Below are 22,867 nucleotides of genomic sequence, written 5' to 3' on the forward strand. Positions count from 1 at the left end.
CTTGGAGGCCTCTAAGACATCCTCTCAAAGCATGATGGCCAGGGCAATGTACCCCCCGCCCCCCCATTAGCTACACCACTGCACCTGAAGCTGCTCTCTGCCGAGTCCCGGTTCATCCAGAACAGAATTTCCTACTTTACTTGGTAGCAGCGTCCTGGAGTTTCAGGCTCAGGTTAGGACCTTCTGCATGCAAAACAGCTGCTCTACCATCTTGTCCCCATCTGGGATGCAGACAAGCAGAGCAAAGGGCCTGGGGCTGGTGGAGGAATGATGAGCTTGAGCAACCACGTGGACTGAATACTTCTCCTATTGCCAAGGAGCTTTGCAAGCACATGCCAATGAACCACACAGGATACCATTCTGCAGACTGACTAGAGTACGAATTTCAAATGCAGTCTTTGAACACACAAGCCACTTAAAGCATCCCATGGCAAGAGCAAAGATCCCTGCACACAGTGGAGGTATTTCAATATGAATTCTATTTTTCATATAGTTCAAATACTGACAAATTCAAATGTCCAGAAATTAAAAGCTGATGTTCATTATACTACACAGATAGTCTTATGAATCACAATGCATAGCATGGAATCTTTATTTTGTCTCTGGCTTTTGATCCTTTTGAGAACACTTTACAGTTTTTGGTTGTAATTAGCTGGGCTTACATTTTTATGAAGGCAAGTTATTTTGTTTTTACAAGATTCTTATGGTTTTCTGTTTCATGTCAACAATTGTTGTGGAAGCCACAGGGTTATTATATAAATATTAACAGCTGGAGGTGCCAAATCTGGTTTAAACAGTATTTTTAAAAAACCCTCAGAAGTGGTTTTCAAGGAAATTGTGCTGCATTGTGTGGCAAAACGTGGCTTCTGACCCACAAACGTAGTTGTGAGAAGAATCCCATGCACTCTCTCTCTCTCTCTCTCTCTCTCACTCACTCACACACACACACCACTAATATGCAATCTATGATGTCTCTTGAAATTTATCTTCACTCATAGCCACAATCTTTCACAGGGGTGGCCAAACGGCGACCCAGGAGACACATGCAACTCTTTGACGTTTAATTTGCAGCTCTCTGAAAAACGTTGGCCAAGCTCCTTTTTGCATCATAATTAATATAAAAGGTAAATTAAAAAATTTCAAGCTTTGTAATTATTTACCAGATATAAACTGAGAGTTCCCTGGATTAAGACACAAGTTTAAGGTTTACGGTGAGTAAATATACTTAGGGTGCAATCCTGCAGTGGCATGCCCAAGGGAAGCGCTCGCCCGCAGGGATGCTTACCCTCGTCCCCCGCTATAGTTGCGCCCCAAAGGGCTGGTGCTCTCCTGGCTGGCCTGCTGCAGCTGCTGCTCACAAGGCAGGGCCTGTGTCGAGCAACCCACGAACCTCCAGACGCTGCCCCCAAAGCGGGCCCAGTCCCTGCCTAGGACTAGGAACTGGGTAGGGAAGGGCAATGAGGGAGAAAAAGAGTGGGGATGGAGGCCAGGGAGAGAACTTCTGGAAGAGGAAGGAGGAGAAAGGTAGACAAGGCTAAGCTCTCTGGAGCTAGCAAAAACCCAACCTGTCCTGTAGCAAGTCAGGACCGGACTGGGACTGGGATGCCCTGCCAGTGGAGGAGACAATGTCAGTAGTCCGGCCCTGTCTCGTGCAAAGGGGGGGCATCCCACTCACTACAGAATGAACCCCTTCCTCTTCCAGAGAACATAAGTTTAAGGTTCATGTTGAGTAAATATACTTAGGGCGCAATCCACAGGTGTCCTTGGGCCGGCGCAAGTCCCTTGTGCTGCCCCAGGAGGGTTGCAAATGTGTGCTGTAAGGCATGTTTGTGCCTCCTTGGGAGTTGGGAAGGCCGGTGTGCAGAGGCACGCCAGCCTGCAGTGGCTAACACAAGCCTACGCACCGATGGAGGCAGTGAGCCTTGCATTGGCCCAGCTGGGCTGACGTAAGGCTCTGGGGGTTGGGAGGAGGCGTGGAGGAGGTGGGAGGGACGTGTTCTGGGGTGGGGGAGGGTGGGCAGTGGGCAACCCCAGGGGCAGGCCGGTGGGGAGCAGGTGGCGGGGCTGGGATCCAGCACTTATGCTGGATCCCAATTCTCCTTCCGAGCGGCTTCAAGCCGCTCCGCTCTCCTCAGACTTGTGCCACCTCAGGAGGTGATGTGCCTCCTGTGCCTCAGGAGGTGGCACATGTTTGAAGAGTCCCATAGGGACCAGCGTGCCTTACCAGAAGCCGCTTTGGGCCCCTATCCCGGGCTGGATTCAGCACAAGCCTCTTGGCTTGCCTGTTCCAGCACAGGATAGGATTGTGCCCTTAAGAATTTAAATGCTTCTTAAACATTGTGGCTCTCAAGCATCTCTCTTGTGGCTCTCCAACATCTGAAGTTTAACATATGTGGCTCTTACATTAAGCAAGTTTGACCACCCCAAGCTATAACTTCACACAAACCTTGAGAGGAGAGAAAGAGGTAGCACACAAACACCCTAATGGAAAATTGTAACCTGACCTGCCTGCCTGAGAGGGAGGAGCTTCCTAGATGACAAGGACTGACCCTACCACAGGGATCCCTCTGGAGAAGAAACACATAGCATACAAATACCTAAATGGTAAAACCCAATACAGGTAACACATATACACTCACACTATATCGTGAAGACGTACTTGAAAACTACACATATTCCTCTCCCCATAGCAAAGAGCCAGTAGGTGTATGTGCAGGTACAGTGTTTGGAGATGTGGCCAGCATCCCTAATATGTGTTCTGAAAATGTTATGCCATCTCCAGTTCTCGCACTGAAGTTTCTCTAGTGCCAGGGGAACCATGTAGTCTAAAAGAACAGAACACTAGAACAAAATCCAGCCTGTTCATTACCAGCTTCAGATTAGGTGCAGTCCCTTTTCATGTTTCACCCACATACGGCAGTAAGAAAAGAGATAATGTGTTATATGGATTTCATCATGCGTGACAATTTATTTGAGAATTATAATAGGCTCTGCAGCAGGTGCTAACCGTCCTTACTCCCTTGGAGGAGACAACAGCCACTGTCTTTTCCTCCTTCTGAGCATTCCCATCTTGACTCAAAGCCATAGATCCCCTTTTCAGAGTCTAGGCTTCTCCATTTCTATCCCTGCTAAAAAGTAGTCAAGAAAACTCTGAATTATGTTGTCTTCCTCAAGCTGCAAAATCTTGGGACTGACTTTGCAGCCAATGTTCCAAAGGGGGTCCAGCTAGTATACTGAGCCATGAAACCCTTTGAGATCAGTTTTGCTCCTCCCTTAATCAATCCACTGCTTCTCCCAGTGCTAGAGGTGCCAACAGGAAAGCACAATAGCCAGTGACATGCCTCCCTCTGGTTGTGCCACCAATCTGCAGGCACCATGAGTTCTCTTGCCTCATTCAAGGAGATGAGACAAACTCACTACACATCTGTTCACTGATTCTTTTCATAAGCAGTGTCTGTCTCTTGGCAAGTAAGTAGCAGAGATCTTTTAAAAAAAATTGTGTATTTTAAAAGACTTATAGCCTGCCCTTCCTCTGAAGTACTAAGGGTACAATCCTAACTGCACCCCGGGCTGGCACAAGTCCCTTGCGCCAGCCCAGGAGGGTTGCAAACATGCCATAAAGCATGTTTGCGCCTCAGTGGGAGTAAGCTGAGCCAGCGCATGAAGGTGCGCTAGCCCACGAAGAACAGAGCTGGCCTCCGCAGCAGCAGCAGCAGGTGAGTTTGTGCCAGCCAAGCTCGGCTGGAGCAGGAGTCTGGGGGGGGGGCATGGGGAAGAGGCAGGAGAGAGGCGTTCTGGGATGGGGGAATGGTGGGGAGTTCCTGGGGGTGGGGAGCAGGAGGCGGGGCCAGGACCTGGCAGTTATGTCAGATCTTAGCCCTATTCCTGGGCAGCACAGTGCAGCTCCGGGTTGCGCCGTTCTGCTTGGATCTGTGCCACCTGACAAGGTGGCACAGATCCAAGTAGATCCATTGGGGCTGCCATTTTATCCGGGGCAAGGGGAAAAGTTTCCCCTTGCCTCAGGCTGAGCCGCAGCCAGCCCCAACTTTGTGCTGGACACAGTGCAGGCCTCCTGACCTGCCTGTTCCAGCACACGTTAGGATAGCACGGTAAGATGCCCAAGGTGTATAAACATGCAGTTCAATATTATAATATGTATGTACAAAGAGATAACCTTTCTTGAGACACAGTTAAAATATAAGCTTAGAAGAAGTAAAAGAAAACCTCAGAGGACTATTTGACTATTAACACTTGGCAGTAAGGAATATTATGGAGGGTACCAAGTATCTTGTGTCCTGGAATCTCTGCACTGTATCTGAAAACATGAGGATGTTGTTCATTCAGTAAGGCCCAAATCCTAACCCACTTTCCAGCACTGCCATAGCTGTGTCAATGGGACGTGTGTTGCATCCTGCAGTTGGGGGGCACTCACGGAGGCCTCCTCAAAGTAAGGGAATGTTTGGTCCCCTTACCTTGGAGCTGCATTGCCCTTATGTCGGTGCTGGAAAGTGGGTTAGGACTGGGCCCTAAGTTGTAGTGAAGATCCCTCGTACTGGAGTACTACTGAGTTCTCCAATATTCCATCTCTTTGGAATTCCCAGAACTGCTTCCGTCCCACTGACTCCGTTTTTATTTAAAGGGACTATGGAAATGAAGGAGCTCCTTTGTTTGTGTAGTCCCTTAAGTAAAACCAGAAGTCCCACACTTCCAGGTTTGAGAAAAGCACACAAGGAGCACAGTAAGGAAGCAGATGATCCAGACTGATACAACTCACATCCAAGGCAGGGAGGCAGCGGTGGCTGCCTTGTTACCAAAAAGGCTATTTTGTTTAGGGGAATTAGTATATTAGCCTTTTGGAAACTTTTGGGACCATAGGCTGGATACCAAGACAGCATAGAGCAAAGAAATCCCTTGTTTAGCTTAAGGAGGAGACTGGGAGGAAGGTAACTTTCAATCAAAGGATTATATTTTTATTGCAAAAACACACAAAGGTAAACATAATACACATGGAGAATTGATAAGTATAGATTTCTAGTACTTGTGTATAGTGTACCTAGCTAGTGGTGGATGCATGTGCTATGTATTTGGGTGCATCCGAAAAGGAATCAGAAATGGATAGGGTGTAAGGAAATATTTAGGGGTTCCTTAATCTGCTAAACCCAGTAGCTGACTCAAGATGGGGGAGAAGGGAGGAATAGATAGGGAAGAAGGGAGGGAGTTTAGACGCAAGATATATTTACCTGTGGGGGGGGCAGTTGGAGGAAGAGTCCCACAGGACCACTCCCGCAGGAGAGCAATCAGAGAGAGAGAGACATGTGCTCTGAGTTCTCTCTTATAAGGGTTGTCTTTGACCTGGAAGTTGACCTAAACTGACCGGAAGTATCCCAGAGCTGTGCACATGCTCAGTACACACAATGGTGAAAGAAAGGTGGAAGGGTCCAGAAATCAGCTATCAGCAAAACCTGACTCTGGGGGAGGGGGGAGTAGCTTGCTTCCTGTTGCTACTGGATTTTGGAGTCTGGAGGTGGTTTAATGGCTGTGATTTAATTAACAATAGGTGATAGACTTTGCTGCCAAAGTCCTCCTCCTTTAAGGTGTTTGCATATTCAGTGATTGACTTAAACAATAAAGACATTTCCAGTGTCTCTAGAGAAAAATGAGTCTTCCCAGACTGACAAACAACATGAGAAATGAGTGAGCTTAAGATTTGACTCCTTTTGTGGCCTGAAAGAGAAGTTTTAGACCTGCATTTTAGTCCAAAATACATAACTAGATATAAAAACACAACTTGGAAGGGAAAAGGGGATTTTCACAGCCTTCCCTCTTTATAACACACTTTTCAGCCCTGTCCTGCCAGAAGGACACAGGCTCTTCAGGCATACATCATTTTCACTATAGAAAAACAGCCTTACCGGATCTGCTGAGATCCTTCGATTCTTATTGGGTGCACCATTCTTCCGTTCGCCAGACCTGGAGACATAGGTCCTGGGAGGGACCTGAGGAGGCATGGTCTTGCTGCGAGCCACTGGTTTCCCACTGCTTTCTTTCTCAAATATACTTCTGCCTTCCTTCCAGCTCCACGCAGCTTCTCTCAGAAGGTCAGTGTCATAAGTGGACTTGAGGTTGAGCCGTGTTATCGCATCATTGATGCCATCATAGTCCACTGTGCTATATGGGTCCTCCTCTGAAATTCTGCGGCCCAATAGTTTTCCATCTGCTCTTTCATGGACTGAGGAGAACATATTGATATCATTAGGCTGGGACCCTTTGAAGGAAGCTTGATTCACTTCAGAGGCATTCCAGATAGCAATGCGAGGAGGCAATGGGGGTGGAGAGAGTTTCTTGGGAGAGATGCTGCCTCCGCTGTTGTGGCAAGATGTACTATTAAGGGGATCAGTGAGGAAATCACGACCTGTGCTGTCAAAAATGTACAAGTAGTCACTGGAAAGAGGCTCCTTCAACCAAGGCTGGGTCTCTGGCTCAGGTAGCAAACTGGATGAGGTTGTGTTGTTGGTCCCCAAAGCTCTTGAAACCTCCTGGCCATTGTAATTGAGGGTGGGATCTGACCCAGAGAGGCCTCGCATGACCTTGATATTGCGACAATCATTTCTAACAGCAGGTATGTTGTAATCCAGAATTGGATCATCCCAGGAAATGAGAGGTTGATCAGTATTTTGCTTTGCCTGACTCTCCTCCTTGTCCTGCCTCAAGCGGGATAGGGCATCATACTCCATTTGCAGGGCTTCTGCAAGAGCCAACTCCTTACGGCTGATCCCCACGGATTCCAAGGACTTCCAGTGCTCTCCATTGCCTCTGGTTGCAGACATCGCTTGGTCAACAAACACTGAGACCAGTGACTATTTGATGATTGGTTCAAGGGTTAGAAACAAAGGCATGCTGTGCTACCAGCCACCTGTAAGTGGAGAGACCAAAACAACATGTAAACTGATTGCATCTCCTTTACACACTGTCTGTTTTACTGACAGTTTCTGACTGAACTGCAAAGGGGGGGACACCTCAGGCCTCAAAGGAAGCCTGGAACTTTAAGTATTCACCTGTCCCTCAGGAAGACCAGAATCTAGTCTGGAAAACAGAGCAATCTAAGTGCCTCATGAGCATGGGTTTCTCCACTCTTATAAAGTGTCTAGTACAGGACTGTTGTTAGTGAAGTTTATCTCACAATTACCTCCAAATAGTCACATTGCTTTCCTGCAGAAAATTATGGGACCAGCAATCCCAGAACCTAAATATACATAGAAACTATGATCAATGTACATGGAGGGGAAGAAGACAGAACCTTGCCACAGTGAAGAGGACAGATCCCTGCCACAAGGGCCTACCATTTAGCCATTGACACAATGGAGACAACCAGAGAGGAGAGAGGGCAAGGGAGGGGATAGAAGCAGGGATAAACAGGGAAAGTACATGCAATTGCTTCATTTACACTTAATTAAATGTAGTTACAGTACAGAATTCAGGCCAACACACAGTGCCAAAGATTCAGAATACTCTAAAATATTTTTGATAGGCTTTGATAGTGTGCATATAAAGCAATGGATACAGTCCAATACATACTTACTTGGGAGTAAATCCCAATGAACTCAACAGGAATTCTTTCAAGTAAATGTGCACTGAATGGGGCTATAAATAACCTTCAGCAGCTGTCAAAGCAGTCTGCTATCTGAACAGACAAGAGTTAATCACTCAGTGAGTTATAGCAGAACCAGCACAGTTTCAGCCTGCTCTGTCTTTTCCCCCTCATGATTCATATGTGAAAAGAGGAGGAGAAAAATCAAATTTGGACTATCCTTCTGGTTGGCCTCAGTCCAAAATATGTGAACCACAGTGACCACAGAGTTTTCCATGCCAGTCAGATTCCACTCATCTGACAGATCTCCTAGCCTGCAATTCCATTTGCTGAAGTACAGACTGAGTTCTCTGCCAATTAGGTCAGTAAGACTGCTCCAAGGAAGATCATCTCAGCGGGCAAAAGAAATAAAATAGGTGTGTGAGAAATAGGAGATCGCAGGGAACAGAAGGGCCTCAGGAGATTCTTCCAGCTTTGGAGATCCTACGTTCCTGAAAAAGATGGTCGGCTCAGCAGTTTTGCAATACATTTGGGCATGCCTACTGGAACACAACAGTGGATCCTTAGTAGAATGCTACAAGACTGCAATATGCTTTATTTGATTGCTCTTCAAGAAAAAAGGGAAAATATTGATCTATTTTTTAATGGACAATAAACTCGCAAGAATTTGATCCCCAGAGAGGGTAGTCAACCAAATGCCCCCTTCATCATCTCACTCCATTTATTTAGTGCACATCTGAAAGATCAAAACTGTAGCATATGTTTCTCAACATCAGTCCAAGAAATTTTTCTGGGACAATACAGGGGAAAAGACTCATTGGAGCTGGCAAAGTGCTGGTCTGATGCAGAAACACAAAGAAAACTTGGAAATTTTATCGGTGAAGAAACTACAAGCATCCATCACGTGCAAGTGATTTAGAATGCTGAAATGTGTTTTTTAGATATTAAGTGAAATATGTATCGTTGTTCATGTTCCGCCTGTCATAAGAAGCACATATAAAATGTAATTTATATTTAATATATATGTATTTCTGGTTCACATCTGTTTTACTTATTTTGCTAAGTAGAGTGAAAGGAGAAACCATAAGTTACTTCCTTTGATTTGTGTGCCTCATAGGCCCCAAGGCTTAGCCTAAAAGGTTGCACTTCTGAGAGCAGAACTGGACTGTCTGGGAGTTTGGAGTCTTACATGCTGGGCAAGGGGCTCTTTATTACTCTGGGAGAAAAGCTTTCGTAAGGAAGCCTCTTGCCAGCTTAACTTCTTAGCCTTAGGGCGCAATCCAGAGGCACCCTTGGGCCAGTGCAAGTCCCTTGCGCCGGCCCAGGAGGGTCGCAAACGTTCCAGGGCGACCCTCCTGAGGGAGGTGTTCCAGGGCGGGGGGAAGGCAGGCAGTTGGCGGCCCCAGGGGCAGGCGGGTGGGGAGCGGGAGGCGGGCTGGGACCTGGCAGTTATGCCAGATCCCACCTCCACTCCCGGGGAGTTCAGAACAGCTTCAAGCCACTCCGTTCTCCTCGGACTTGTACCACTTCTGGAGGTGGTGCAAATCTGAGGACACCCATAGGAGCCAGGGTGCCTTACCCAGAGGTAAGGGGAAAGTTTCCTTTTACGTCTGGCTGAGCCACTTTGGGCCCCTGTCCCATGCTGGATACAGCACAAGCCTCTTGGCTTGCCTGTTCCAACGCAAGATAGGATTGCACCCTTAGCTGGATAGTAGTGAAGGGACTAACAGCCCCATTCCAGTCTTACCAGTACGAAGAATGGAGTGGGGAGCAAAGGGGAAAGGGCTAACTGCTAGACGCTGCACTTATTCTGCTCTCCAACCCCTTCTTTTCTTCTTCCTTTATACCTCCAAAACCTATGAATGTATTTTTTCCCCCTGGAAGTTGTATTTGGCTCTATCAAGCAAAAGCAGTAGGCCTGTAAATAAACAGGAAAAAAATTGGCAATATCACCATTTTTACTGCTGCCAATCTACATAATATGACAGTTTCAAAGAGATGACTGTCTATAATCAGTACCCTGTACTGTAATTATTCTCAAAAAGATTACTTTAATCTTTTGAAATCTTAATTTCCACACATTTGATTTCCATATCTTTCATATCTTTCTGTAGTACCCCTCTCATTACCGATAGCTTGTTTTGACTAGATAAGACCTCCTGCACCATTTTAACATTAAAAAGAGAAAGGGGGGGAAGGAGTACAGAAGATAGTATTTATGAAACTGCATGGCATAGTATTTTGTGCAACTTTCACCCACGCGAACATTCACCCAGATGTCAGCAGTGCAAATCCTAAAAAACTGCATTGTGGATCAGACAAACATCAACACAAATGCTGTGTGACCTGCAAAGATTAGATAAGGGTTTTAGCAAACTGGAAGTGCCTTTCAGAAGTCTTCAGGAGGCCTTCTAAGGTGCAGGAAGGTCACGTGAGATCACCTCATGCCTCAGAAGATATCCTGGATGTGACTGGAAGGTACTTCCAGCATGAGGCCCTTCAGCATGGGCTAGGAATCCATGCTGAGTCAAATCCATGGATGCTGAGTCCATGGACAAGGAGTGCCTGCAGGAGGGCCCACAATCATATGAGAAGTATTGGACTTGGTCGTGATCTTGGCACTCTCTCCCCCTCCCTATCCCAGAGGTAGTCAAGAGGGAATAGTGGTCATAACTCCAGGATTTCTACTATAGCGGGAGTGGTAACAGCAGAAGCACCTGGGTGCTGCCTTTCAAATATTTTCAAAGGACCTTACCAAAACTGGGACAAATTTATGGGACAAATTTAGAAATTTACCTAGGGGTGTATGTTAATGTCTCTAGTTTAGGCCATCATTATCCTCATTAAGAGTGCAATGCAATGCATGGCTACTGAGAGGTAAGGGCGCAATCCAAAAGCGCCCTTGGGCCGACGCAAGTCCCTTGGCGCCAGCCCAGGAGAGTCGCAAATGTGCCATAAGGCACGTTAGCACCTCCTCAAGAGGAAGCTGGGCGGCACTCCGAGAAGCACCGGCATGCAGAGGCTGACGGAAGCCTCTGCGCCAGCTTCCTCCTCGAGTCTTGTGTCGGCCCTGCTGGGCTGACGCAAGGAGAAAAGGTAGGCGGGGGGAGGAGTTGCTGGGCGGAGGGAGGGCGGGCGGTGGGCAGCCCCAGGGGTGGGCAGGCAGCCCCAGGGGTGAGCAGGGGTGGGCAGGTGGGCAGCCCCAAGGGTGGACAGCCCCAGGGGTGGGAGGTGGGGCTGGGATCCGGCAGTTATGCCAAATCCCAACCCCCATTCTCGGGGAGAACGGAGCGGCTCCAAGCTCCACTTTCCTTGGACTTGTGCCACCTCAAGACCCACAGGGGCCAGCGGCCCTTATCCAGGGATAAGGGGAGAAATTTCCCCTTGCCTCTGGTTGAGCCACTTTTGGCCACTATCCTGCGCTGGATATAGCACAAGCCTCCTGGCTTGCCTGTTCCAGTGCAGGATTGGATTGTGCCTTAGTCTCACTGAGTTCAATGGGCCTTACTCATAGGTAGATGTGTATATAATTGCTGCAATCCTATGCACATTCTATGTAATCCTTTGCACATTTAGCTGGGAGAAATCCTACTGAACACAGTGAGACCTTACCTCAGAGCAAACATGCAGAGGCTAGCAATCCGATTTACCTTTTTTATTGGTAAATATCTGGAATATTTTTTTTAATTGCATATTTTTTTTCAAATTTTGTACATTTGTTTTAAACTACTGCCACCCACACCAAGAGTTTGGGATGTAATGAGCACAATCTTTAAATGAAGTTCGGTAAGTTTCAAATAAGGAATAAACGGCAGGAGAACACCGCACTAATGAAGAAATTTAGAACTGATTTTTGTCATTGTTGTTGTAGTAGTCTTAGTAGGATAGCTTAGTGCCCCTTAGCTATGGGGCACGGCCATGGGGGTGTCATGACAAGCTCCTGGAATTCAAAAGTTATCCCTACACTATTAGTCTAACCTAGTTTACAAGAGCCGTTGGAGGGAAGGCAAGGGGAAAGAGACTGTCTCTGCCATCCTGAGTGATGTGGAGGAAAGGCATGATAAAAAGTATATAAACAATATTTGTCTGAAGATGAGAGAAGAAATCTTGCAAGCAATATTTCACCAGGATTTAATTATAAACTGGAAGGAGCACTTTTTAGATGAAGGTGCTCTCAAAATGTTGAAGTCAAAATTCATATCACTTCACTAGAAGCCAGACAAGGGCTTTGAAGAGTTGTCCTATTTTGCTGGCATCACTGGGACAGCATCTTCCTTCATTCCCTCACAACATCCCATCAATCTGCGCTTCAGGCACTTAATTAATAGTATTCTGCCTGATCAAAGCAGCTTGCTGTGATTTGCATAGGCGGGGGAAAAAAACAACACAACACTCAACATTCTGTTACTGCTGTGTTCTTAGGCAGTCAAATAGCCACACGCTAGCGGATCAGCAGTCCACCATTTACCACAACAAGCAATGTAGGACAAATGACAGCAAGAGAAACAGAAAACAGAAAAAAAAAACCCAGAAAAAAATGGAAATGCCAGATGACAAGCACTGCCACATCCCACACAAACAAACCACATGGTCATGGCCTCAAAGGAAAATAGAAGGATGGCTCCTTCTAAAACAGCGTGGTTTTCACACACTTGAAAAAGCCCTCCTGCCTGCTTTGAGCCTTTTACCAGCATTTGTTGCAACGTATCTGGCCTCCTAACCTGGAAGTAACTGGTGATGATGTTATCATTGAGAAATGTCAACAATGATGTCAATGTTGAGAAATGCTGCTCTAGAAACCAAATTTCAACCAGGATTGTCATTGGTAAGGGAAGTTTGCCTTCAGAAAGTCCACTCTCTACCTCAGCATTACTGTACAAGAGTGAGGGTGCAATCCTAACCAACTTTCCAGCACTGGCATAGCTGTGCTAGTGGGGCATGTGCTGCATCCTGCAGTTGGGGAGCAGTCACAGAGGCCTCCTCAAGATATGGCAATGTTTGTTCCCTTACTTCGAAGTTGCATTACCCTTAAGTCGGTGCTGGAAAGTGGGTTAGGATTGCACCCTGAAGCTGTCAAATGGGTTGCTCTACATTTGACGGTGGATAAGTTCTCAAGCAGTGGAGAACTTAGTGCAGATGTAGACAGAGGTAATTATGCTCTGTCCACTTGCAAGGGTACATCTCTACATGGTTCATTCAAGAGGCGTTCCCTTTGGGGAGACATTTAGTTCATCAGATTTTGGCCCTGCTCTTCTTCCAAGTAACTGTGACACTACACAGGAGGCTCACCCTCATTTTAACACCTCTATGGGAGTAGGTTAGATAGAGAGAAATTTTTAAAAGACAGAAAAGGAGTGGGCCCTACGTAATTAATTGGCGTTATCAAGCCCACCTGGAGAGAACAAGGTCAGGTGCAGCATAGTGAACCATAGCAAATTTCTATAATAATGTGTACTCAGAAGACAGTTCAACTGAGTTCAATGACATTTACTCCCAGCTAAATGTCCATAGGATCGCAGCCTAAGACAGACGGAGCTACAAATCAAGACGTTCCTGGTTAGACTCTTGCCTCCATCATTAACTCACTCGGTGGCCTAAGGGGTGTCCAAAGTTTTTGGCAGGAGGGCCACATGGTCTCTGTGACACTCTGTCAGGGGCCAGGGGAAAAAAAGAATTAATTTACATTTAAAATTTGAATAAATTTGTGTAAGTTTACATAAATGAATATATTAAAGATGAACATATGAATGAATGAAGGTCTTGCAATAGCTCAAGGCCTATAAAAGGCCTTGCAAAAAGCAAGGCTGGCCTTTCCTTTGCTGCCGCTACTGCATCACAGACGTGAAACAGCAAGCAATGGTGGGAACCCTCATCCCACAGCTCACACGCGAGGTCAAACAGTCGCCCTCACGCTGACAGCAGTTGCATTGGGCCAGTGCGGGCTCCAACAAATCTCCGGAGGGCCAGAGGTTCATTGGAGACTGGGGGCTCCCCGAAGGCCACATTGAGGGGCCTCGAGGGCCACAAGTGGCCCCAGGGCCGGGGTTTGGACACCCCTGGCCTAAGGCAAGCCACTCCTGCTCAACCTCCCATCTGCCCAGGAGACCATACTCTGTCTTATGAGATTGCTGTAATGACTGCAAGAGAATACACATGAAGCACTTTTAGCACTCAGGAGAGCTATTTAAATGTTAAGAATTACTCATTGTTAAAATGGAAAGTCTGATTCTAATCCTTTCTGCTTGAAGCTCCTTTCTCAAAGACAAAGGAAGAAAACCACTCCAGGTAACAAGCATGCAAGCAGCAAGCAGAAATTCCCATTCAGTCCAAGGTGATGGCTTTCGTTTTAGCCTATTCTGCACACACAAAAATGGGAGTTCAGGAAGCCGAGAGGTTACCTCCACAGGAAACATGTGCTTGTCGCATCTCCAGAACATAAGGATATACAGGATATAACTGTGAACACTTATTCCCAACTTACCTAACACTGTTTACTTTTATACATACTGCACAGCTGCCCTTCAATTAGAAAGTTGCTTGCAGTAAACGAAACACGATCCTTTGGTCCTCCAGGATTTAAAAAAAGCTTGAAAGAATACGCTGTGTGCTTGAACACAAACAAAATACTCAGACCTTGTACACATGATTATAGTTTGGGTTCTCCCTCTCCATGTCCTTAGCCAATGTACTAAGAATCAAATTCAATTTTTTGGTTCACTTTTGCCATTGACTCCTAGCAGTGAGAAAGCTACTTGTGTTATCTGTCAGGACTCCCCATTTCTTTCCATCCAGATGGAAAACCTGCCTGGACTGATCTTGGCACCCACCAAAGTCTCTCTCACTGCAAGCAATGAAGGAGTTGCTAAATTTTCATGGACCCCTTGATAGCTGTTCATACGATGCTATTGAACAAACACTTCCATGACATTAAAAGATCTGCTGCAGAGGGGCAGCAACAGGACAAGAGGAGGTTATTACAGAATGGCCTTTTGGTGAAGCATATTGCCAACTTTATTGACATTTGTCTTTAACATGTTGTGAAACTAGTTGCTTATAGTGGAGCACAGACCAAGCAGTGAACACCAGCAGTTTTCTCTGCGCTGGGTCATTCCTACTAAACAATTTTGAAAATTTCATCTATTAAGTGTACAGTTCCTCTAGAAAACATATTTGTATACCTAGAAAACATATTTGTATATTTTTAGGACCAGTTCACTCAAGCCCACTGCTCCATGGTACATACAGTACAGTGAGATTACCTGTTTGAAAACAGGAGATTTTCATACAAAACTGGTTTCCAAGTTCTGTGATTTCCACAATTTCAAGTATACACTAGCAGCGGTGCTCAATCTGTTTCCAGATCCAAAGCAAGAAGACTGGTATTCTACTAGCAAAATAGATATGTCTAGAGAATATGCTCCATTATTAGATGCAAAACAGATAAACAGCAGCAGCTGATATGCAAGTCAAAAACAGTGTGCTTAAAAGGTACAGCTGGAATATACGGTGATGTTTGCCTGATTGTACTTGCTTCCCAAGGTCAATCCTTTGGCAGTTTCCTTACACTCCAAGACAGTCTTATTCTAATTTTGCTAAGGGATGTTGAATCACTACAGATGAAAAAGTTATTGTGCAAAGAACTGGAGCTATAGAGATAGGAAAGTGCACATCCTGTCCAGTCATGTCCCAGCCCTGCTTTGGATGTTTGAAAAGGGAATTGTGCCTATAATGCTCCTCCAGTCCTTTGTCCTTTTAATTCAGAGGTCAAACTTATTTCATATAGTGGACTGAATAGCATTAACGGCACCTGCTGAAGGCCAGAAGTGACATAATTAAGCAGGAAGCTATGTCTTTTAGTAGATGATGGCCAGAAATAAGCAGTTTGGTCTCTCTATGTGAGACTCAGTAACTGCAAATGACAGAGGAGAAAATGTGCAAACCTTAATCATATTTTCAAGATATGAGGGAGCCCAGTTACAATGCTGGGAGAGCCCAATTATCACGTGGGCCACCCTTTCATCAGTGCTGCTTCTGCTGCATTATCGCTTCACAACTCAGCAACTAAGACGTGGTCTGTGAAATGACACCTTGGCAGAAGAGGAAGTGTTGAAGGGCGTCCCGCATGATAATTGGACTCTCCCAGCACCTTGGCAGCATCTCATCTCTTCAGGTCTGTCCCTTTCCCCAGTATTCCTTGCCTTCTGAGGCCTGCTTCCATTTCTCCCTCCCAGAGCCTTGGCAGAATTGGCATATAGTCATCATGGCTTCTAACCTGTGATGGACTTTTCCTTCATAAATCTGTCCAATTCCCTTTTAAAGACATGTAAGCTAGATGCCATCACAAAATCCTGTGGCAAGGAGTTCCACACAAATGAATTACAGAAAAGATCATGAGAGCAAGCTGTGTGTGTGAAAAATGTGGTCGCATTTTTATTCTTCCTTTCCTCCAAGGCTGGGATCAGTGGTGGCGGTGCAGGCCATATCCTATCCCCCTTCCCAGCCCAGATACGCTGACACATGGCAACACAAACTAGCACCAGCTGTTTAGCCAGTGCAGGTCTGAGTTGCCCCACTGTGGCAGCTGGGTTTACCCTGGGGCAAGGGGACAAATGTCCCCCTCTTATCTCAAGGAGCCTGCCAGTGTTGCAACATCCCACATAGGATGCAGTGGAGTTTGTGCTGGCCCCGCTGTCTTGGTGTAGGATAGGTTAGATAGGACCGGGCTTCCCATCTGCCATTTTTCCTAGCAGCCAGTGGACACTAATGTAGTGGCAGAAAGAGGCATAATCAAAGCAACTGTAGTAATCTGGATGGAGGATAACAGAAGAAATACTCTTGAGAAGCTCTGCCTGCAAAAGTCTAAAGCAGCAAGACAATGTCTCAGAGCTTGTCACTGCACTTAGTACAGTGATTTTCAAGGTTCACCTCCGTAGTACCACTTCACACGGTCCACCTATTCAAAGTACCACCAGAGGAAACTGGAGATGACATCATCACCAGTTACTTCTGTGTTGGGAGGCCAGATACAACACAACAAACACTCAGGGTGGACAGGAGGGCTTTTTCCAGTGTGGAAAATCAGCCTTTGCAGCTCTGCCTACTGAGCCAAGCCTCCTACCACTGTTTGTTGCATCGTGTTCCTAGTCTCTGCAGGGCAGCAGAGGTCCAGGAGGTCCAGAGGTCTTGCGAGTACCACCAGACACCACCTCAAGTACCACCTGAAGTGCCACTGGTGGTACCCATACCGCTGGTGAGAAACACTGATTTAGTACATTCCTCATAAGCTGCTTCACTCTTTGTATTATCCCCCCCAAAATGAGCATGTGAATAATGGGCATTCCAAAAACGGGCATATGAAAAAAGGGTTTGAGTCCACTCCCCCCCCCGAATGTTAATACTGGAAACACACAACGAAGGCTTCTGTGTGCATGCACAAGTAGTCTTACTGACAAAGAGGAGACATGTCATACCACAGGTCTATGGTCACTCATCATCCTGTGGTTCAGCTCCAGCACTTTTCCTCTTCCAATGTTTGTTTTATTTTGAGAATTTCCCCTCCCACTCAGGACATTCCCAAGGTAGCCAACAAAACAAACTTTAAAAAAAAACACCACAGTAAAATCACAAGGAATAATAGGCAGCACCAGAATGTAGTGGAGAGAAGCAAATAAATGCATCCACAAAACTAGATCAAAACAGCACCAAATTTAGGAAAAGGCCAACTGAGATAAGAAGGTCTTTAGCTAGCGCTGAAATATATGTAACTGCAGGGTAAGAAGGTAAAAAGTGGAGGATAGCCTACATATATCTTTTAATTAAGCCATTTATGCCCAATGTTGCATATACGCAACAGCGATCAAATGTGTACACCTGTGGGTTGAGCAGAAATGGGGTAATAATAAAAAAAACCTGCAGTGAGCAAATTATTACATAAGAATGCAGCAAGAGATATATGTGAGTCAGATTCATTTATGGGTCTGAGACACAGAGTGGTTTCACACACATGCATAATATGTCAAGGTCCATAAGAATGAGTGCCTGACAATCACCCTCAGACAGATATTTTTCCAAAGGGGTAATTTTCAATAGTATAGACACCAGGCTTCTGAAAAGGAGCTGGGTTTTGGTGATGTGTTTTTGGGACATACGTTATTGGCCACTACCTTTCATCTGATGTGTGTGTTGGCTGGGAACTATACCTAAGCAAGTTTGCTTCTTCATTTTTTCACATTTCTATAGAACCCTTCCTACAAAAAGCTCAGAGTGATGTACATACTTCCTCCCATCCTTTTGTCCCCACAACACCCTGTGAGGTAGGTGAGGCTGAGAGATAGTGACTGGCCAAAGATCACCCAGGAAGCTTTATGGCTGAACAGGGATTTGAACCTGGATCTTACAGGTCCAGTTCTCAAACCAAAAAAAATTTTTTTTTTCTCACGCTACAGTATATGCAAGCCCACTGTTCTGTGGTCCCAATCTTTACAATAGCATCAGATTACTGAATGATAGACAGTAGCTACAGAAAGGCGGTCAGATCAGATTCAAACGAACAGACTTATGAAAACATTGTTAGCCTACAACCTTAAAACTCCAATGCACACAAATCTGCATCACAAAGCCAACTGCAAAAAAAGAAAAAAGAATCAATATGGGATAAAAAAATGGATTTCATACGTGAATCATATGTGCATTTCATATGTGAACAAGTAAATTGACTATTGCAATCTCCTCAGAGTGGGGAAAAGCTGCTGACTCTACTCACAAAATAGTGTTTGAATTCTGAGGAAGGCTGCATTGTATGTGTGTGGGCAGCAACTCAAGATCAAAGCCTGCTAGGAAGTCACATGAAAGGCCAGTGTGGCAGGTTTCTGGTTGCCCTTCAGATCACAACTGCGACAGTTAGATTACATGTTTATTTGGAAGTTCTCCTCACTCAGGTCCAACATTTTGCCTCCACATTTATCTGCTCAATACAAACATAAGAACAGCTCCACTGGATCAGGCCAAAGGCCCATCTAGTTCAGCTTCCTGTATCTCACAGCAGCCCAACAAATGCCCCAGGGAGCACACTAGATAACAAGAGACCTGCATCCTGGTGCCCTCCCTTGCATCTAGCATCCTGACATAGCCCATTTCTAAAATCAGGAGGTTGCACATATACATCATGGCTTGTAACCCATAATGGATTTTTCCTCCAGAAATTTATCCAATCTCCTTTTAAAGGTATCCAGGCCAGATGCTGTCACCACATCTTGTGGCAAGGAGTTCCACAGACCAATCACACGCTGAGTAAAGAAATATTTTCTTTTGTCTGTCCTAACTCCCCCAAAGCTCAATTTTAGTGGATGTCCCCTGGTTCTGGTGTTATGTGAGAGTGTAAAGAGCATCTCTCTATCCACAAAGCCATGAATCCAAGAACTGTGTACCTACTCTGTCAAGAAATGTAACAGGAGCACCAGGTGTGAGAGCGGTTTCCATTCTGCTGGGCAGCATTGCATTTTAAAGCCAAGAGTGACAAGACTGCAGAGTCTAGGGTAAGGCCTTTTACTTTTACAAGAAAAGATGATAGTTGAATCTGGTGGACAGAATGCTAGCAGGCCATCAAGGGAGACAGAAGATCTCTATTCATTTTGCTGTTCTCCCAAATATTCTGAATCTTACACCATACAGAGTTCAGTGGGATTTACTCTCAAGTAAATTGATTGCAGCCCTAATTCCATAGGGCTTTTCCTTGGAGAGATTAAGGGTCCGATTCTATCAGGCCCACACTGGCCCAGCACCAGTGCTCAGTGTCACAAACGTGCCATACACTTACCACCGGGCCGGCATCACTAACTGCTGGACCGGTGCTGAACCAGCGCCAGGAGGAGACCAATTGAATGCCACTCGGAGCTCAGGGTGAGCTCTGGGTGGCGGAACGGTGAGTCAGGGGGAGGGGGAGGCTTTCTGGGGTGGGGGTGGGAGTGGGCGGAGACATCAGCAGGCTCTGCTGCCATATCCTGACCCCCCTCCCAGCCCGGGAGACCCATTGGCAAGGCCTCTGAGAGAAGTTTTATCAGGGGGTACAAAGTTTCTTTTGGGCCCCTTTGCAAAAGGGGAGGGGTGAAACAGAGCAGGGAAGGGTGGTGACAGGCAAGCAGAATAGGGGCAGGGAGGGGCAAAACAGGATGGGGGGAAGGTAGAGACAGCTGGAAAAGTCTTTGGAGCCCAGGTCTACCCACCCATGTGGCATCAGTAGTGCCCCCAGCATCCCCAATTGTGGTAGTGTTGCCAGCATCCCGTGCAGGCAACAAGTCTGAGTAGATAGGAAAATGTAAGATCCCAGGAACTTTCTGGGCCCCCTCCTTTGGCTCCTGGGCCCCCCTTTCAACCCTGGGTCCGGGTGCAAATTATCCCCTTTACCCCCCTCTCCTAGGCCCTGCCCATTGGGGCTATCTGGGTCTTACATGGGGTAAGGGAGTGTAAGCTCCCTTACCCTGAGGAGACCTGGTACTGCTTCTCTGCCCCACTGGATGCAGCAGTTGCCATTTTAGCACCACAGCAGCCCTGGGCGCTGGGAAGCATTCGATTGGGCTATAATTTGGCTGTGTTTCACAAAGAGGTTGTGGCAATACCCAGGCTAAGGATTCCTAACACACTTTAGAAATAGAGGGATGCACGTAGTGTGGTTAACATAGGGAAGCAGAGTGATGACTCTGATCCAAGTGCGGCTTCCATACAGGCTCCAATGCTTCACAGATGAAAACAGGGACACACTAGTTTCACAGCCTGCCTGTCCCTATCGAACACACACTCTCCTCAGCCTGCTGCATACCGCATTTATTTCCTCTGCAGTACCCTGTCCTTCACTGTTTGAGAAGTCGAGGGTGTGTGTGTTCTTTTAGTTAAAGATATACTAGAAAAACACAGCAGTCCAACATGTTATCAAGAGTTCAAAACAGAACAGAGCAGCTGCTGTGTGTGAAATTTACAGCATGATGCCTTAGTGCTCATGCATCGTAAAAAAAGATGCATCCCCCCACTCAGATTTAACTTCTGGGAACCAGGGGGAAGTAGCTAAACTCTGAACATGATAATTCCAGCACCTCACACAAACAACACTTTCAAAAGGGAAAAAACAGGCAGGGACTAGTACAAAAGGAAATACTGTATTCCTGATAAATAAGAGCATTTGTTTCTACACCATTAAGGGCACAGTCCTAACCCCTTATGTCAGTGCTTTCCAGCAATGGCATAGCGGTACCAATGGGACATGTGCTGCATCCTGCAGTTGGGGGGTCACTCACAGAGGCTTCCTCAAAGTAAGGGACTGTTTGTTCCCTTACCTCGGAGCTTCTCTGGGAGAGTTTGAGAACCAGTAAAACTTTGCAGGGGGGGGAGGAGGCAGCGGGGGCGGGGGGAAGGCAGCAGCGCGATCCCCAGGATCGCACCGCTCAGGGGGCTGCAGGGGCTTGGGTGCACTTACCCAAGCCTCCTGCAGCCGCCCTGGGGTGCAGGGAGCCCGGCGTGAATTCTGGCAGGGCTCCCTGCAGCAGGGAAAGTGGATGCGGAGCGATTGCGCTCCACTTCCGCTTTAGCGGGGGCGGGGTGCGATCACTCCACATCCACTTTCCCTGCTGTGGGGAGCCCTGCCAGAAGTCACGCCAGGCTCCCCGCACCCCAGGGAGGCTGCAGGAAGCTTGAGTAAGTGCACCCAAGCCCCTACAGCCCCCTGAGCAGCATGATCCCCAGGATCACACCGCTGCCCCCCCCCTCTAGGCTACCCCCTCCCCTTAAGGGGGCAGAGACCAGGGCCCTCAGACTGGGGCATTGCAGCGCCCCAGTTTGAATAGCACTGACATAAGGGGTTAGGATTGCGCCCTAAGTCTAGTTTCATTCATTTTTCAACTATCATACAGTAAAACTAGATCAAGTTATACTTTAAAAAGACTGTGTAATGGAAATGTGCAAGTTCCCTCAAAGAGCTAGGGTGTGGTGTCAACAGTGGCCCCTTCTCTGGCAGGCAAGCATGGGGTTAACACTGGGCCTTATTGCAGTGAGTGTGCTGCACAGCTGCAGCCACTTGGAGGTAAAAAAGGCCCACAGGGATAAAAGCAGCACCTGGAGGAAGGAAAAGGGTGTGGGTGTAGCAGGAAGGAATTTGGAGAGACTGAGAGAGCAGAAGAAAGGAGCTTGGAGGGGAGAGGACTGGCCAATGGACTAGCTGATTGAGGGATGAAACAGACTGACTGATGCATTATGTGACCTGCTGACTGATAAACAGACTGGTTGACTGACAAACGGACTACTGAGGATTGCTGGAACAGAGACTGCTGGACCCTGGTGTGTGACTGCCATGTCCAAGACCTGCTGAGGACCACGGTGTTGCTGTGGTGGCTGGAGAAGCTGCTGGCAAGAGAGAGCAAGAATGAGGACCTCTTCAGGTTGAACGGGTGAGCTATCCTGGTGGTAGGGCAGTATCTAGCAGTGCTTTCTTGAGAATTAGGGCTATTTTGAGTGAAGAAGGGGGAACTTATTAGCTTAGAGTGGGCATAAGTTCTCTATAAAATGCTTGAAATGGGAATTTGGCAAAACAGAATGTGCCTTAGAACAAGAGGGTGCATGCTCTAGGTCAGGGGTCTCCAAACCCTGGCCTGGGGGCCAGATGCAGCCCACGGCCAGCCTCTGATCCCTCAAATGCCTCTGGCCCAGTTGACCAAACACAAGTAGAATTGTGGTTGTGGGGTGAGGGAATGGGGGTCCGTTTAAGTGTGTGCTTTATTTCTTGGGCTGTGTTCGTGCTTGGAGTAGTCCTGGACATTTGATCCCATTCATTTATTCATTCATCTAAGTTCCATCTCTAATGTATGTATTTATTTAAATTTTATATTTAATTTTTTTTACGGCCCTCAACACTGTGCCAGATATTTGATGCGGCCCTTTGGCCAAAAAGTTTAGAGACCCGTGCTCTAGGCAGTTCTACTCAACGCTGAGGTCCTTGGACCTGTTTTGATCTGTGAGCCATTGGTTTCCAGTCCACAGTGACTTTCCAGGAAAGAAAGAAAAACTAACAATATGGCACAGATATGGTACCAGTCTCTGGCACACTGGGGGGGGGGGGAAATTGCCAGTCCGCCACATCAGATACTTTGAGAAACACTGCTCTAGAGGAACTTCCAAATAGCCACAACTTCTTATGATATCTATTTATACTGGAATAATTGCAGCTTCCACAAATATCATGTGAAATGACACGAAAAGTAATTTAAGCATCCTTTCTTGCCCACATTTCTAAAATCT

The 22,867-nt window shown here is 46.6% G+C and overlaps 1 protein-coding gene across 1 annotated transcript in view; it reads right to left on the minus strand.

Annotated features, from left to right (window-relative positions):
• The window catches only part of PIK3C2B (phosphatidylinositol-4-phosphate 3-kinase catalytic subunit type 2 beta), a 120,137-nt gene that overhangs the window by 84,125 nt on the left and 13,145 nt on the right, over positions 1–22,867 (minus strand). The window contains exon 2 of the mRNA XM_066623568.1: positions 5,913–6,913. Within this exon, the coding sequence (XP_066479665.1) occupies positions 5,913–6,827 (915 nt within the window). The 5' untranslated portion in view covers positions 6,828–6,913. The remainder of the gene's footprint in view (positions 1–5,912; positions 6,914–22,867) is intronic.

This window comes from Tiliqua scincoides, chromosome 4, assembly GCF_035046505.1.
Source record: "Tiliqua scincoides isolate rTilSci1 chromosome 4, rTilSci1.hap2, whole genome shotgun sequence".
NCBI lineage: Eukaryota > Metazoa > Chordata > Lepidosauria > Squamata > Scincidae > Tiliqua > Tiliqua scincoides.